The 17,411-nt window shown below is 39.5% G+C and overlaps 1 protein-coding gene across 2 annotated transcripts in view; it reads right to left on the bottom strand.

Moving 5' to 3' along the window:
* Positions 1-11,933: 11,933 nt before the first annotated feature.
* FLT3 (fms related receptor tyrosine kinase 3) overlaps positions 11,934-17,411 on the bottom strand; it is a 97,022-nt gene continuing 91,544 nt past the window's right edge. For both annotated transcript variants that reach the window (XM_081129984.1, XM_081129985.1), the window contains one exon: positions 11,934-12,551. In XM_081129984.1, the coding sequence (XP_080986110.1) occupies positions 12,429-12,551 (123 nt within the window). In that variant the 3' untranslated portion in view covers positions 11,934-12,428. The remainder of the gene's footprint in view (positions 12,552-17,411) is intronic.

Raw genomic sequence — 17,411 nt, 5'->3', positions numbered from 1 at the left:
AAGGTGGATAATTGAAGGGCTGGAACTGAGATAAGAGGTCGCCCAGGACATCTTCCTGCTTCAGGCCAAATCCCCCTGGGTGTTTTTCTTACTCCAAAAAATTGCCAGGAAATAGACTTCTTATTTCAATATGGGAACCCAGTGCAGGCTCAGGCAACACTTAGCATAGAATGTACTCCAACAAGAAATTCAAAAGTCATTTCCATCTGCAGATGAATTCACTCTAGAACAGAGTGGTAAAAACCAGGTCCTGTAAAAGAATCTGACATTAAGCTGCTCAGTAAATGTCAAGAATGTTATAAATAATGCACATAAAATGCACAGTTGTTACCATAGTCAAGAAAATACTGGATGCTGAATAAATGGATGAGGTAATCTTCATAGAGGGTTGTTTCTCCTTCTAATCAACTGATTGACATTTTCTTTTTCTTTTTTAAAATATATTTTTATTGATTTCAGAGAGAGGAAAGGAAAGGGAGAGAGATAGAAAGATCAATGATGAGAGAGTCACTGACCGGCTGCCTCCCGCATGCCCCCGACTAGGGATCAAACACACAACCTGGGCACATGCCCTGATAGGGAATTAGAACCCCGATCGCCTGGATCCTAGGTCAAAGCTCAACCGCTGAGCCACACCCGGCCAGGCTTAACCTTTTCTTTAATTCTGCTTAAACTGTGTCTTTCCAAGGACAGGGTGTAATAATGAAGTCAGGCCTGATGGCTAGGATTAATTAAAAAACAGTAGTCCTAGGGCGCCACCTACTGGTGAGATAACTGCAAAGGCCTGGTGGAAGGGGTAGTCCAAGTAGCAGCATCAACAGGTCTCTCAAATCAGTGGTTTTCTTAAATGTGTGTGTTTTTTTTAAATTTATTGATTTTAGAGAGAGGAAGGGAGAGGGAGAGAGAGATTGAAACATCAATGATAAAAGAGAATCATCCATTGGCTGCCTCTTGCACGCCCCCTACTGGAGATCAGGCAGGCAACCCGGGCATGTGCCCTGACTGGGAATTGAACTGTGACCTCTAGGTTCATGGGTCAACTCTCAACCACTGAGCCAGTAAGTTGTGTTCTGACACTGTGTAGCGTTGTCAGGGACACAGCTTGACCTAAACTAAAACTCAGTCTGTTGTAAGAGCTGAGTTTAATAGAATCTAATTTCATTTTAAATGCCATCCTTCCTCAGAGAATGTTGTCATTTAAATATATTGGTATAATAAATGTTATATAATGAACACCTATGAACCCATTAACCCACCCAATCCAAAACATTTCAAATGTTACCAGTGTAAGAGGGACTAAATAATGGTGATTGTATGTTCACATAATATAAAAGTGAAATGAAAGAACCCTAGGTTCATGTATCACTGTGAGCAAATCTTAGAAGCATAATGTTGATTTTAAAAAACATAAAGCAGGACCTGGAAGTCTACATAGAGTATAATGCCATTTTTATAAAGTTCATGGACAAGAGAATATTCACTTTCAAGGAAATCAAGTTCTTTGGAGCCTTTAACACTGCAACAACAAGGGGTATGCTGGGTAGATGATTCCATGTACAAACGTGTTCATTTGGCTCCATCCAGCGTAGTCAGGTTCAAAATGTGTATGAGTCCTATCACTCTGGCAGAAGGAAAAGGAGAACATCCCTAACCTACTTTTGCCCTGGCCAGTGTGGCTCAGTGGCTAGAGTGTTGGTCAGCACACTGAAGGATCATGGGTTTGATTCCTCATCAAGGGCACATACCTGAGTTGTAGGATCAGTCCATGCAGGAGGCAACCAATTGCTGAGTCTCTCTCACATCGATATTTCTCTCTCTACCTCTCTCTCCCTTCCCTCCCTAACCTCCAAAATCTCTCTGAAAAGCAGTGGGAAATATATTTTCAGGTGAGGCAGGTGAGGATTAACAACAACAATAAAAAGGTTAACTTATGGAGAGGGAAGACAGCAGCACTGTGAGAAGAAACAGAGCACCCCTGCTCCCAGCCACGGATTTGATTGACTCCTAAAATACTACATAACCAGCTTGGAAAAACCAGAGAAATATACCTGAGTGGGCAGATTTCAAGTAAGGAGCCCTAAAAAACACCATAGAGTCTGGAAAAAGAGAAAGGAAAAGAAATTTTTTTTCTTCTTTTTAAATTATATATATATTTTTTTAATATTTTAAAATTTTTAATTAATTTTTTAAAAGAATTTTGTTTTGCTTAGCTTGTTTTTTGTTTTGTTTCTTTGTTTTGTTTTGCTTATTTGCCTTGTTTTATTTTATCCTTGCTTTGACTATCAAGATTTTCTTTATATTCCCTGCTTAATTGCTGGGACTTTATCATTATAATCAACAAGTTTACTGCTTTTCTCTCTAGTTTCCCCCAAATCTCTTATTGGACTCCCCCCCTGCCCTGGCTTTATCTCTCTCTCTCTCCTCTTGATTCATTGGCATAACTTCCTTTTTCTCTTCTTCTTTTCTTTCTTTCTTTTGTTTTTCTCCTGCCTTTTTGTTTGTTAGTTTCTGTTATTCTCTTTATTGTCTTTTTATTTTTTCATTTTCAACTATTATCCTATTCCTATTCTCTCCCTTAATTTTTTGCTGGCCCTTCTTTCAGAATCTTTTCTCTGCCCCTTTTATCTCCCAGTAGCTTCTCTATTTTTTACATTTTAGTTTAGTTTATTATTATTATTTTAAAAATTTTCATCACTATTAACAACAATATATTTTTCTCTCTCTAGCTTTACTTTTCTTTCTTTCTTTTTTTTACCTTTTTTTTTTTTTTTGCTTTAGCATTTGTGTTCTCCCTTCACTCTCCCAGTTCTATTTTCACTTGGGTTGTGTTCATTGTGATTGTCAAGATATTTTGTAAGACACCCCTTGTTTCCTGGAAGTTTAGTTGTGTATTGTCTTGCCTTGCCAGCATCCATACAAACGCTTACACAATGTGGTTGGGGCTGAGACACACAGTTAGTCACCTGAGAGGAGAGTCCTCCCAAGGACTGGTCAACAACAATCTAGACCTAATCACAACAGGAGAGCCCAAAGAACCCACAAAAGGGTCAAACCTAGAGCAAAGAGCTCAGAAGTATAAGGAAAACACACCTCTGGGCTTCACTGGACTCACACTACAAAATCCCTCCCCATAAGACTGGGAGACAGCAAATACATCTAATATACAGATACAAACACTAAGAGCCATCAAAATGGGTAGACAAAGAAACAACCTCCAAACTAAAGAAAAGAAAAAAATGCCAGAAAAAGATTTCGATGAGATGGAGTTAAGGAAGTTATCAGAAATAGAGTTCAGAGTAATGGTTATATAGATGCTCAAGGAAATTAATGAGAACAGCAAGGCACTTGATAGTAAGGTCGAGGAACTTAGTAAAAACATGAAAAAAGAGATACATATCATAAACAAAAATCAGGCAGAAATAAAGAATACTATATCTGATATCAAGAATACACTGGAAGGAATTAAAAGCAGGCTCAGTGAAGCAGAGGATAGAATAAGTAAGTGACTTAGGAGATAAGGTAGAAAAAAACTCTCAATCAGAGCAACAAAAAGAAAACCACTTAAAAAGCATGAGGAGAGTCTAAAGGAGCTTTGGGACAACATGAAGCAAAACAACATTCACATTATAGGAATGCCAGAGGTGGAGGAAAGAGAGCAAGGGATAGAGAACTTGGTGGGGGAAATAATGACAGAAAATTTCCCTATGCTGGTGAGGGAGAAAGCCACACAAGTTCAGGAAGCACAGAGGGTTCCAATCAAGAGGGACCCAAAGAGACCCACTTCAAGACACATCATAATTAAAATGACAAATGTCAAGGACAAAGAGAGAATATTAAGGGTTGCAAGAGAGAGACAAGCAGTGACCTACAAGGGAACCCCCATAAGGCTGACATCAAATCTCTCAACAGAAACTCTTCAGGCCAGAAGGGAGTGGCATGAAGTTCTCCAAGTAATGAAAAGCAAGAACAAGCAACCAAGATTGCTTTACTCAGCAAGGCTATCATTTAAAATTGAAGGTGAAATATAGAGCTTTCCAGACAAAAAAAAAAAAAGGCTAAAGGAGTTCAATACCACCAAAGCAGCATTGCAAGAAATGCTGAAAGGACTGCTCTAAGAAGAAGGAATAGTGAGAGAAAGGTACACCAGCATAAAGGGGGGAAATGGCATTAAATAAGTTTATATCAATAGTAACCTTAAATGTAAATGGAATAAATGGTCCAATCAAAAGACATAGAGTAGCTGAATGGATAAGAAAACAGGACCCAAATATATGCTGTCTGCAAGACCCACCTGAGAGCAAAAGATTCACACAGGCTAAAAGTGAAAGGATGGAATAAAATATTCCATGCAAATGGAAAGGAAAAGAAAGCTGGAGTAGCAGTAGTTATATCTGACAAAATAGATTCAAAATAAACACCATAACGAGAGACAAAGATGGTCACTACATAATACTAAAGGGATCAATCCAACAGGAGGAAATAACCCTTATAAACATATATGCACCCAATATAGGAGCACCTAAATATACAAAAAATTTCTTGGTGGACTTTAAGGGGGAGAATGATAGCAACACAATCATAGTGGAGTACTTTAACACCCCATTGTCATCATTTGACAGATCATCAAGACAAAAAATCAACAGGGAAACACAGACCTTAAATGACTCACTAGATCAAATGGACTTAATTGACATTTACAGAACAATTCATCCCAATGCAGCAGAATACACATTCTTCTCAAGTGCACATGGAACATTCTCAAAAATAGACCACATATTAGGGTACAAGGCAAGTCTCTACAAATTCAAGAAGATTGAAATTATATCAAGCATCTTCTCAGATCACAATGCCATGAAACTAGAAATCAACCACTATAAAAAAACTCAAAAATATTCAAACACATGGAGGCTGAATAGCATGTTATTAAAGAATGAATGGGTTACGAATTAGATCAAGGAAGAAACCACATACTTCTTGGAAAAAAATGAAAATGACCAGACAACAACCCAAAATCTATGGGGCACAGTGAAAGCAGTCCTGAGAGGAAAGTTCATCACATTACAGACCTATCTCAAGAAATAAGAAAAAGCTCTAATAAACCATCTAACACAACAACTAAAAGAACTAGAACGAGAAAAACAAGAAAAGCTCTGAGGAAGTAGAAGGAAGGAAATAATAAAAATCAGAGCAGAGATTAATGACATAGAGACTAAAAAAAAAAAAAAAATACAAAAAAATCAATGAAACCAAGAGCTGGTTCTTGGAAAAGATAAATAAGATTGATGCACTTTTAGCCAGACTCACTAAGAAACAAAGAGAGAGGACCCAAATAAATAAAATCAGAAATGAAAAAGTCAATATAACAACCAACTCAACAGAAATACAAAGAATTGTAAGAAAATACTATGAGCTACTATATGCCAACAAATTGGACAACATGGGGGAAATGGACAAATTCCTAGAAGCATACAACCTTCCAAAGCTGAATCAAGAAGAGGCAGAAAACCTGAATAGGCTGATAACAACTAATGAAATTGAAGCAGTAATAAAAATACTCCCAGTAAACAAAAGTCCTGGACCAGATGGATTTACAGGCGAGTTTTACCAAACATTCAAAGAAGAATTAATACCTATTCTACTCAAAGTATTCCAGAAAATTCAAGAGGAGAAAAAATTCCCAAACTCTTTTTATGAGGCCAGTATCATCCTAATCCCCAAACCAGATAAGGACACTACAAAGAAAGAAAATTACAGGCCAATATCCCTGATGAATATAGATGCTAAAATCCTCAACAAAATACTAGCAACCTGATCCAGCAATACATTAAAAAGATCATATACCACGACCAAGTGGGATTTATTCTAGGGATGCAAGGCTGGTACAACATCTGCAAATCAATAAATGTGATACATCACATAAACAAAATGAAGGACAAAAATCATATGATCATATCAATAGATGCAGAAAAAGCATTTGACAAAATCCAGCACCCATTTCTGATAAAAACTCTGAGCAAAGTGAGAATAGAGAGATCATGCCTCAACATAATAAAGGCCATATATGAAAGACCTACAACCAACATTATACTCAATGGTCAAAAATTAAAACCATTTCCCTTAAAAACAGGAACAAGACAGGGATGTCCACTTTCACCACTCTTATTCAACATAGTATTGGAAGTCCTTGCCACAGCCATCAGACAGGAAGAAAACATAAAAGGTATCCAAATTGGAAAGGAGGAAGTAAAACAGTCATTATTTGCAGATGACATGATATTGTACATAGAGAACCCTAAAGCCTCCATCAAAGTACTGTGAGATTTGATAAATGAATTCAGCAAGGTAGTTGGGTACAAAATCAACATCCGGAAATCAGTGGCATTCTTACACACTAACAATGAACTTTCACTAAGAGAAACTAAAAAAAAATATCGTTTACCAATGCAACTAAAAAAATGAGATACTTAGGAGTAAACCTAACCAAGGAGGTCAAAAGCCTGTACTTGGAAAACTACAGACTTTGAAAAAGAAATAGAGGAAGATATAAACAAGTGGAAGAATATACCATGCTCATGGATTGGAAGAATTAATATCATTAAAATGGCCATACTGCTCAAAGCAATTTATAGATTCAATGCAATTCCTATTAAAATACCAACAGCATATTTCACAAATCTAGAACAAACATTTTGAAAATTTATATGGAACCAAAAAAGACCGTGAATATCTGCAGCTATCTTGAGAAAAAAGAACAGAGTGGGAGGGATCACTTTACCGGATATCAAACTGCACTACAAAGTTACTGTAATCAAAACAGCCTGATATTGGTACAACACCAGGCATATAGACCAATGGAATAGAACAGAGAACCTAGAAATCGACCCACGCAATTATGGTCAGTTAATATCTAACAAAGGAGGCAAGAGCATACAATGGAGAAAAGCCAGCCTCTTTAATAAATGGTGCTGGGAAAATTGGACAGGTACATGCAAAAAAATGAAACTAGACCACCAACTTTCACCATACATAAAAATAAACTCAAAATGGATAAAAGACTTAAATGTAAGTCACGAAGCTATAAAAATCCTGGAAGAAAACATAAGCAGTAAAGTCACAGACATGTCAAAGAGTGGAATATTCACTCATACATCTCCTGGGGCAAGAGAAACAAAAGAAAAAATTAACATATGGGACTACATCAAACTAAAAAGCTTCTGCACAGCAAAAGAAAACAGACTCAAAATACAAAGGAACCCCACAGCCTGGAAAAAAATATTTGCCAAGGACGCATCTGATAAGGGACTAATTTCCAAAGTGTACAAAGAATTCATACTACTCAGCAAGAGAAAGACAAAACAATACAATTAAAAAATGGGCAAAGGACCTGAATAGACACTTCTTCAAAGACGATATACAGATGACTAAGAGACATATGAAAAAATGCTCAACATCGCTAATCAGAAAGATGCAAATTAAAACCACAATGAGGTATCACTTCACACCTATCAGAACGATTACCATCAACAAATCAACAAATGACTTGTGCTGGCGAGGATGTGGGGAATGGGGAACCCTGGTACACTGCTGGTAACAATGCAGACTGGTGTAGCCACTATGGAAAGCAGTATGGAGGTTCCTCAAAAAATTAAAGATGGAGCTGCCTTTTGACCCAGTGATCCCACTTCTAGGAATATATCTTAAGAATCCTGAAACACTAATCAGAAAGAATATATGCATTCCTATGTTCATAGCAGCACAATTTACAATTGCTAAGATCTGGAAACAGCCCAAGTGCCCATTAGTAGATGAGTGGATAAAAAAGCTGTAGGACATCTATACCATGGAATACTATGCAGCTGTAAAGAAGAAGGACCTCGTACCCTTTGGGACAGTTTGGAAGGACCTGGAGAAAATTATGCTAAGAGAAATAAGCCAGTCAGAGAAAGACAAACATCACATGATCTCGCTTATACGTGGAATCTAAAGAACTTAATAAACTGCTGAACAGAATAGATTCAATGACATGGAAGCATGGATCAGACTGACGAATCTCAGAAGGATGGAGGAGGGCAGGAGGGTGGAGGGGGAGAGATTAACCAAAAAATCTACATGCATATATGCACAATCCAAGGTGAAGGACAATGGTGTGGAGAGGGACTGGGGAGGGGGTTGGGAGGGGGTGGAACGGGTCATTGGGGAGAAAAAGGGACATCTGTAATATTTTGAACAAAAAAATAAGGTTAACTTACTTTTATTTTCATCCCTGTAATCAACAACGTTTTTGGACAAGCTGTTCAAGAAGGCTTACCAAATGCCTGTGACTCCACTCCCCCAAGTCCTATCAAGATGATAGAAGAATATGCCAGTGAAGATAAGTCAGCATGGTACTTGAAGCTAAAAAGACCATTGGCCAACCAAAACAGAGAGGACTTTGTAGAGATGGTAAACAGATGACACCCTCAGTTCAGTCAAGGGGACCAAGTCAGTGCTGGTGTTTACACCAAGGTTCTCGGGTGTCTGCAACAGGGGCAGACTTAGGCTCACCGCCTCAGAAGAGGCTTTACTGGTCTTACTGGAAGGCTGGAGACCAAGGTGTGGGCAAGAAGAGGGACCAAAGCAGCTCCAGAGATCTAGGAATGGGAAGTGCTTGTCAGTATAGGCAGAGACTGGTACTGTGTGAATGATAAGCTCCAACTCCTATTTTCATTCTTGCCTAAATCCAGTCAAGGTACAAAGTTCCACAGCAAGAGAGGATGTTTATTCACCTAGCTTGAGTCAAGGGTCCTCCTTGGCTGGAAGGCAAAGCCCCCTGACTAAAGTGCCACTGTACTGCATACAACAGAGAGAAGTGATACCTTCATCACTGCTGCCAAAGGAAAGGGAAATCGATATTGGATGGCCAAAGAAAAACATGATCACTACAACAGGGTCTTTAAAAATAATAAATGCAACACAAATTTAAAATAGAATTACCATACGATTCAGCAATCCCACTTGTGGGTGTATATACAAAAGAACTGAAAGCAGGGTTTCAAAGAAATATTTGCACACCAGGTTCACAGCAGCACTATTAACAATAGCCAAGAGGTGGAAGCAGCCCAAGTGTCCCTTAATGGATAAATGAATAAACAAAATGTGATATATATATGTGTGCGTGTGTGTGTGCACATGTGTGTGTTCTATATACACGTATATACTATGGAATATTATTCAGCCTTAAAAAGGAAGGAAATCCTGTCACAACATGGGTGAACCTTAAGGACATTATGCTAAGTGAAATAAGCCAGTCACAAAAAGACAAATACTGTCTGATTCCACTTGTATGCGGTTTCTAGAGAACTAAAATTCAGAGACAGAAAGTAGAATGGTCATTACCAGGGGCCTGGGAAAGAGGAGTTATTGTTTAAGGGGGGGAGCTTCAGTTTTGCAAGATGAAAAAGTCCTGGAGATCCGTTTCACAACAAAATGAATATATTTAACTCTGCTTAACTTAAAAATGGTCAAGACAGTAAGCTTTACGTTATGTGTGGTTTTTCTAACACTTAAAAATAAATAAATAAATAAATAAATACAATAAATAAAATATTAGTAGAACACAAGAGAAACTGCAAGGTAAGTGTTAACAGGGACTTGATGGCCGCAAGTTATTTACCTATGTTTCAATTTCCTCAGAAAAAAATTAGTATAATTTTGGTTTCTACTTCTTAAGGTATTTATAAAGGTTAAATGAGATAATGCATATGTCATGCTTAGTATAATGCTTAGCATATAAATTACATTGTTGGGAAAAATACTGACACCTTGTGAAAAACAAAAGGTATGCTTGAAAGTATGGCTAGTGCAATCCCATTTATGGAGAAAACAAAGAACTCTGCATGCATGTTTGTGTGCAAACGCGTGAGTAATGGAAATATCTTCAAACAAGAAGATAGAGAAAATACACCTGCAACTTTAACAGTGGTTTCCCTGAAGAAGCATTTTGGGATTTGGGTACATAAAGGGGAAATTTCACTTATTACTATAAGTAAAAACATAAAATTACTTGAATTTTTAACATCAAGCATATTTTATGTTTTGACTAGGTAAGAAATAATTGAGTGCATATACTATTGCATCCTGGTTGTACATACGAATAGAAGAGTGGTGTACAACTTGGCATAAATCACATCTACTTTCAAACTTATTTAAAATCCAAGTAAAAAGAAAGGATGTTTCCTTAAGAAAATAAATCATCACATAAGGTAGGTAAACTCTATGTTCAAAGCCAACCAGATGAGATAGACACGAAGCCCATACAAGATTTCAGTGGGGAAAGCCATCACTAATGGCTTCCCCCAATAGAGCCGAGGAAGCCTTGAGCAGACGACAACGTGGCAGGCTGGTCATGAAGCAAGGGCTCAAATAGGGAGAGAAGAAGGGAGTTGGCATCCCAGGTAGAGGGTGGGTGAAGAAAAGAAAAAAAAAAAAGAGATGAGAATGCCTAAGATGTCCAGTGAACTGGTGGAAGGTTTTGGCTAGACAGGCAGTGTTGTGTGCGGTCTAGTACAAGAAACCCAGTAGAACCGGCTGTAAGGCCCTGAATGCTGGGAATCTGACTTTAGCAGATGGATATGAGAGCCACTGAAAGCTCTCCAGCCCAGAAGTTATAGATGCACATCAATACTTCAGGAAGATGAATCTGTCAGTGGCTCAGAAAAAACACGGGGTGGTAGAGAGACCAGAAGCAGAGTTAGGGGAAGAAGAAATTAGTGCAATCCAGCCCTGGCCAGGTAGCTCGGTGGGTTAGAGCGTGGTCCAGATACACCAAGATTGCAGGTTCAATCCCCAGTCAGGGCACATACAAGAATCAACCAATGAATGCATAAATGGAAAAACAAATGGATGCTTCTCTCCTCTTCTCTTCTCTTCTCTTCTCTTCTCTTCTCTTCTCTTCTCTTCTCTTCTCTTCTCTTCTCTTCTCTTCTCTTCTCTTCTCTTCTCTTCTCCTCTCCTCTCCTCTCCTCTCCTCTCCTCTCCTCTCCTCTCCTCTCCTCTCCTCTCCTCTCCTCTCCTCTCCTCTCCTCTCCTCTCCTCTCCTCTCCTCTCCTCTCCTCTCCTCTCCTCTCCTCTCCTCTCCTCTCCTCTCCTCTCCTCTCCTCTTCTCTTCTCTTCTCCTCCTCTCCTCCTCTCCTCCTCCTCTCCTCCTCTCCTCCTCTCTTCCTCTCCTCCCCTCTCTCTCTCTCCTTTTTCCCTTCCTTCTTCTTTCTCTCTAAAAATCAATCAATAAATTAAAAAAAGAAATTAGTGTAATCTAGGTTAGTGTATGGGGGCCTGGTCTACAGCAAACAATTAAAACCAGAAAGGAAAGCGCAAATGATAATATTAGATTATATTTGTGGGCCAAGCATTGATGGAAGTGATTTATATGTTTATGTAATATGTGTATACATCTATAACATACATATACAATATATGTAATTCATTTAATTCTTACAACAGCTCTATAAGATAGACACCACTATTGTCCCATTTTCCAGAAGAGGAATCTGGGCCTAAAGACGTTCAGTTACTTGCTCTACATCGCACAGCTAAAAAGGGGTGGAGAGCTCTTATTTGTAAGCACTATACTAGAAGAGAGGCTAAGGGGAAGAAAGAAGAGGCAGAACACTTTGCCATGCACTTCACCAAGAACTACACCTGGCACGTCAGGAGGAGGACAAGTCCAAGTTTACAAGCCTGTGGGATGTCGGGTGCTAGGCTCCCAAGGACAAAGGGGAGCTACAGAGAAGGAGAGCTACAGAGAAGGCAGCAGACCTCCAACATCCGCTGTTCTCCTAGTCTGGGGGCAGGAGTCATGGGTCCTTTCAAGATTCTGAAGAAAGAATGGGCCTTCTCAGTAGGAAATAAACACACATGCACAAAAAAACATCACACACAACTCCAGCAGGTTCATTAACTCCAGGTCAGTCTTGTCTTATTTATACTGTGTAAATAATTCAATAACAAACATTTCTATAGTAGAAACTTTATTTCCATTCATAAAATATATCACTAAATAGCTGAAAAAGTTACATATTATTTTAAAACATAGGTTTAAAAAATGATTTCAGCTTCTCCTCAGCAAAATGCTTTTGTTTTATGTATTTACAAGAATATACTATACTTAGGTACACAATTTTCACTCAAGCCAGCCTGAGAAGGCCTTTGGACGCAGGTAGATGCTCCAATAAAGTTAATTATCAGCTCTTCCTGCCTTGTGCAAATTCGAATTTACAAAAGTTCCTTTGAAAACAAGAGTAAATATAGAGAGCTTCTAGAGAAAAGTCCAGCAAAGCAGCAGTTGAGAATACATATTCTTTTAGTGATGAAGTTAATCTTGTTTTGGTAATCGATAACCTGTTGAAGGTGGGCAGGGTGGGGGGAGGAGTCCTTAAGACTAAATTGTTTCTCTAGGAGTCTTCAGCCTGATCCTGCGGAGAGGGCAGCCCTGCTTCCATCTCTCTGCTGTAAGGTCGCTGGTTTTGGTAGCCAGAAGAACGTTTTGAAACATGGTCATCTATGTTCTGATACATCTGAATACAGAAAAGAGACAGGACACACATCATCTGGTTAAGACTTACATGTCATATGCCTATATTGCAAATTATTACTTACTTTTACTACTCATAGACCTTAGAGGCTATTCTACATATTAATTGACAAACTTAATGAAGAAATCAAGTCATAGTCAAATATTTTATTTCATTATTGTTTCTACTTTTAGATATAAAACCTTCATCTAGAAATCCTAAAGCCATGCAGAAAAACCACGGAAGAAAAGGGCCACAAGAAAGACATCTGTTCATTATGCAACTAATACAGAGGACTGATTCTTGACTTCTCACTTGGGAGTTTAGTAACTTTAAATTTTTTTTTACACAAACAAAAACAGCTCTATTTTTTGTCTGGTTATCAAATTAGTATACATTCATATAGATAATTTAAGCAATATAGAACATTCTATAGAAAAAAGCTAAAACCACCATTATAGAGAGCTTGCTGTCAGTCAGCTCAGACTGTAAATTCTGTTTCAGCACCTTATTTTGAATTACTAATATGTTGTTCATATGTTATACATGTCACTTACGATGTTCATGTTAAGTGTGTTACATATTTTCACTATTTACTAAACATGAACATATATCATCTTTTCAATGGCAGCCTAGGGTTCTATAGTGCCGATATACCATAATTAACCTTCTGATAAATTGGTTATATACTATAAAGTGGGAAAGTGCACACCTGACTATGCCTGTCTTTGGGAGAAGCAGGGAGAGTGATTAAAAGGGGTGCATGTTTGAACCGTGATGCACTTGACCTGTGCTGCCCTGCTGGAGGGTTCCTTATTTCTACTCCTATCCAGTGTGTCTGGGAAACTATTTTCCGAGCTTTACCAACAGTGGTAGTAAGAGCCTTCCACGTGTCTAGTCCTTTGTCAACAACATGTTTTATCTCCCTCACTATGCATGTGTTTCACAGTAAACAAAGTTAAGCATCTTTTTCTATATTCAATGGCCTTTTCTTCTTTGCCCTTTTATATTGGGCTGACATGTCTTTTTTATTTATAAGAACTCCTTATGAGGTGGAGACAGTGCATTCTTCAAGTTTAAAGGACTCCTCCATTCCCCCATTCCTCACTACTGTCTGTTGCTGTTGCTGTTGCTGTTAATTTTTGACAATCAGTTATAGTGTTAAATGAATGGACTGTTTCCTACTCTGAATTTTTCTTTCTAGAAAACTATATATATGTGTGTGTGTGTGTGTGTGTGTAGTCTCCTTTTGAAGTCGGTCGGCATAATGACAGTTTGCCTGCGCCCTTAAGGATGCATGGCAACCATACATCTTTTCTGTGAAGTGGATGTAGCAATTAGTTAATTGGTTATGACCTACTGGACCTGCTGAAGCAAATGTATGTTATGTCTCTGGCACTGAATTTCTAACCATTTAATGAAGACTGTGACAAAAATACCAATAACACTTCAAATCCAACATCTCCAAACCTGAATCATTCCCTTTTACCCCTAAGCCTTCGCTTCTCCCTGTGCTCGCAGTTCCACTTAGCGGCCACGGTTCACCTCGCCCCCGCCCAGGGGCCAGGCCACCTCCTCGGCACTGCACCTACAGCCCCCCAGGCACCGGGGCAGGTTCTGACTGTAGGTAATACTAGAACCTGGTCATAAGATTGACGTGAGGGTTGAGTTATTACAGGTAACATATTAGTAGAGTGTGTGGAAAACACTAAAAAAATGTTAAGCTATTACATTATTACTATTATTAGTTCAAAAAGTGACTTCTGGCTTTTCGGGCATCACCGTGGTTTCCGCTGAGCCGCCCTCGGCGTCACTGCCTGCCTTTACTCTGTGAATGCCCCTCCTGTTTTGTTCACACTCTACTTCCTCTTCCTCCACTTTTTTGTTAGCTTCTCGAGTTGAAAATACAGTCATTTATTTTAATTCTTTTTTTGTTTTCTAATAAATGAATTTAAGTTAAAAATGTGGCGAACTGCCCAGGGCTGAGTGGGCAGGGTCCGCTTCCAGTTCTCTTTCCTCCTCCTTTCCCATCAGAGACGAGAGTTTTAATTCCCGACACGTGCCTTTGGGGCTTTTTTGGTTGTTCTAGGTGATTTCTCATCTCGCTGCATCAAGTTTAGTGAACGTGGCCTGTATGATAACAGTTTTATTTACTTGGAAGTCATCTCTCTTAAGTGAAACAAATTCTTGCATTTGGTTTTCCCAAATCTATTATTCTCTTTGCTCTTTCTTCCCCACGTTTTGGATTGGTCTGGTTTTCTATGGTCCTTTTTCCCTCTATACTGAGCCTGAGGTTATATAGTATATTTCTATGTTACCAGTGGCTATATTTTCATTTTCCACACCTGTTTTATTTGTACATACATTTAACAGTGCAGCTGCTCCCAATGCAGAAATTCTGCAGAATCCCATTAGACCTCTTCCTACCTTTAAAAAAGTTTTAAAAACATTTTTATTGATTTCAGAGAGAGGAAGGGAGAGAGAGAGAGAGAGAGTTGAAACATTGAAGATGAGAGAGTCATTGATCGGTTGCTTCCTGCACGCCCCCAACTGGGGATTGAGCCTGCAACCCGGGCATGTGCCCTGACAGGGAATCAAACCGCGATCTCTTGGATCCTAGGTCGATGCTCAACCACTGAGCCACACTGGCTGGCCCCACCCTTTTATGATAGTACTTTTCTTTGTTCTTTCAAAGCATTTTCTATTGTGTGTTTTCCCTCTTCATTCCAACCATAACTGCTTTCATTGTCTTAGCGATTTTCCATGGTTTCCAGCCCACAAAAATCTCCTCCTTGCCTTCAAAGACAGTTAAGCCTCACTTCTTTTAAAGTGTATACATAGATATTTCCTGTCATTTATGGGCATTTATGGGGGCTGATACGAGAGGTGACGTGAGGCCCCATGGCCACTGCCCTAGTTTGCTCTCTCGCTTGTGCTCACCTCTACTGCTGCACTCACCTCTTTATTTTTATTTTTTTATTGATTTTAGAGAGAGCGGAAGGGAGACAGAGAGAGGCAGAGAGAAAAACATCAATGTCAGAGAGAAACGTCAACCAGTTGCCTCCCTTACACATCAAACTCGCAACTTGGGTATGTGCCCTGACCGGGAATCGAACCCAAGACCTTTCAGTGCATGGGACAACGCTCACCCAGCTGAGCCACACCGGCCAGGGCTGCACTCACCTTTTAACTGATGTACTTACTATCACTCTTTGGCCTTTGCTTTCTCTAATTTTATGATTCCTTTCCTTCCTTCCAGAAGAATTTACTTCTAACTTCTCTATGCTAAGCATTATGCTAGCAGCTAGGTATACCATGGTGAACAGTACAGACGTGGCCTCTAACCTACATTCATCCATTTATTTAGTGACCAGTTATTGTCTCCTGACTATGGGACTCCATCAGGTGATGTAAAGATGAGCAGCACACCATCCTTGCCCTCACACATCAGGTCCAGGGGTGAGAAAGACAGGCCCATAAAGCAAAATTATCATACAACATGATTTGCATCTCATATAGAGTTATATAAAAAGTATTACAGAGCCTGAAAGAAGAAGCCTGAAATTTGACTAGGGAAATTAGGGGAGTCTTTGTAGAGAAGAGAATATTTGATCTGGCTCACTTTTTATATTAATTGAGGTATAATTCACTATAACACTATATTAGTTTCAGGTGTACAACAAAGTGATTCAAAATTTGTCTATATTGCAAAAGGATCATCACGTAAGTCTAGTTATCATCCATCACTATACATAGTGATCTGGGTCTTTAAGACAAATATTGAAGCATGTCTGTCCCCTCTAAAATCTTCACTGGTTCACCACTGTTTAAATAATGCTTAGCAGGTTATCCAGTGATCTCCCTGCTCTAACTCCATACTATTGGTGTTGGGTTACATATAAAAGTATTATCCTATGTTTTCTCTATGTGTTTCCCTTCCTTCTCACTTGTACTCTGAGGGCATTTTCTTTCCCTGGTCCGTGATGAAGCAGAAACAGAATTTCTACAAAAACTATTTACATGTGCTCCGGAAAAGGTTACCCCGAGCAAAGTATGCTGGCCAGGCCTATTTTCCCATCCAAGAGACTGGACGTGAGTGTGCTTAGATGTGAAAAGATGGAGCGGCAGCAGAGGAGGGACAGGATTTGCTCAGAGCGGGCAGAGCTGCCTGGTATGGCTGCGCAGATTACACCTTGCTCCAAGGTGCCCAGCCAAGTGGGCAAGTGGTGACTAAAACCCCATCTGTGCTCTGCTCCCCCGGCATCTAGACTGGATGCACTGGCCAGGAGTCAGGGACTCCTCTTGGTATATTCATCTCACCCAGAGGGGGCGCCTTTTTCTAACTTACCTAAAGAAGCTACCGCTTGCTACCAGGGCTCTGATACCAGTAAGGAGAACCTTTCATCACAAAGGGCCAGGAAGAAGGCAGAAGAAATTGGGGGGAAAGTTGGAGCACTGTCCTTGACCATGGGTACCCTCAGCTGAAACATCATCTATGGAGAGCTTGCCATTCCATTCCTGATGGCTCCCTGACCAGAGGGAAGGGGGTTTGGACATTCTGTGGGTGTGGGAACATGGAAGGAGAACCGCGCACCGAAGCCAAGGTGGTCCTGACCAAAGCCAAGGGGTTCTTCAGTGGCAGTGGCCCCTCCCCGCCTGGTCACACTAGCCTCACAGTCTTGTTTCCTCCATTTGTGCCCACTCACACCATCTATTCCTCATTCTAATTTCTCAACTTTGTCCCTTTACATTACTCATCCAGCATGAGACACACTACCTACCTTCCACTCCCCAGTAGACAAAATACTACTCATTATTCACAGCACAGCTTACAGACACCCCTGTAAATCTGCATCTGACTTC

Source organism: Miniopterus schreibersii (genome assembly GCF_964146895.1).
Source record: "Miniopterus schreibersii genome assembly, chromosome: 2".
In the NCBI taxonomy this organism is placed as follows: Eukaryota; Metazoa; Chordata; class Mammalia; order Chiroptera; family Miniopteridae; genus Miniopterus; species Miniopterus schreibersii.
Note: the sequence above shows the minus strand (reverse complement) of the source record. Positions and strands in the feature narration are given on the sequence as shown.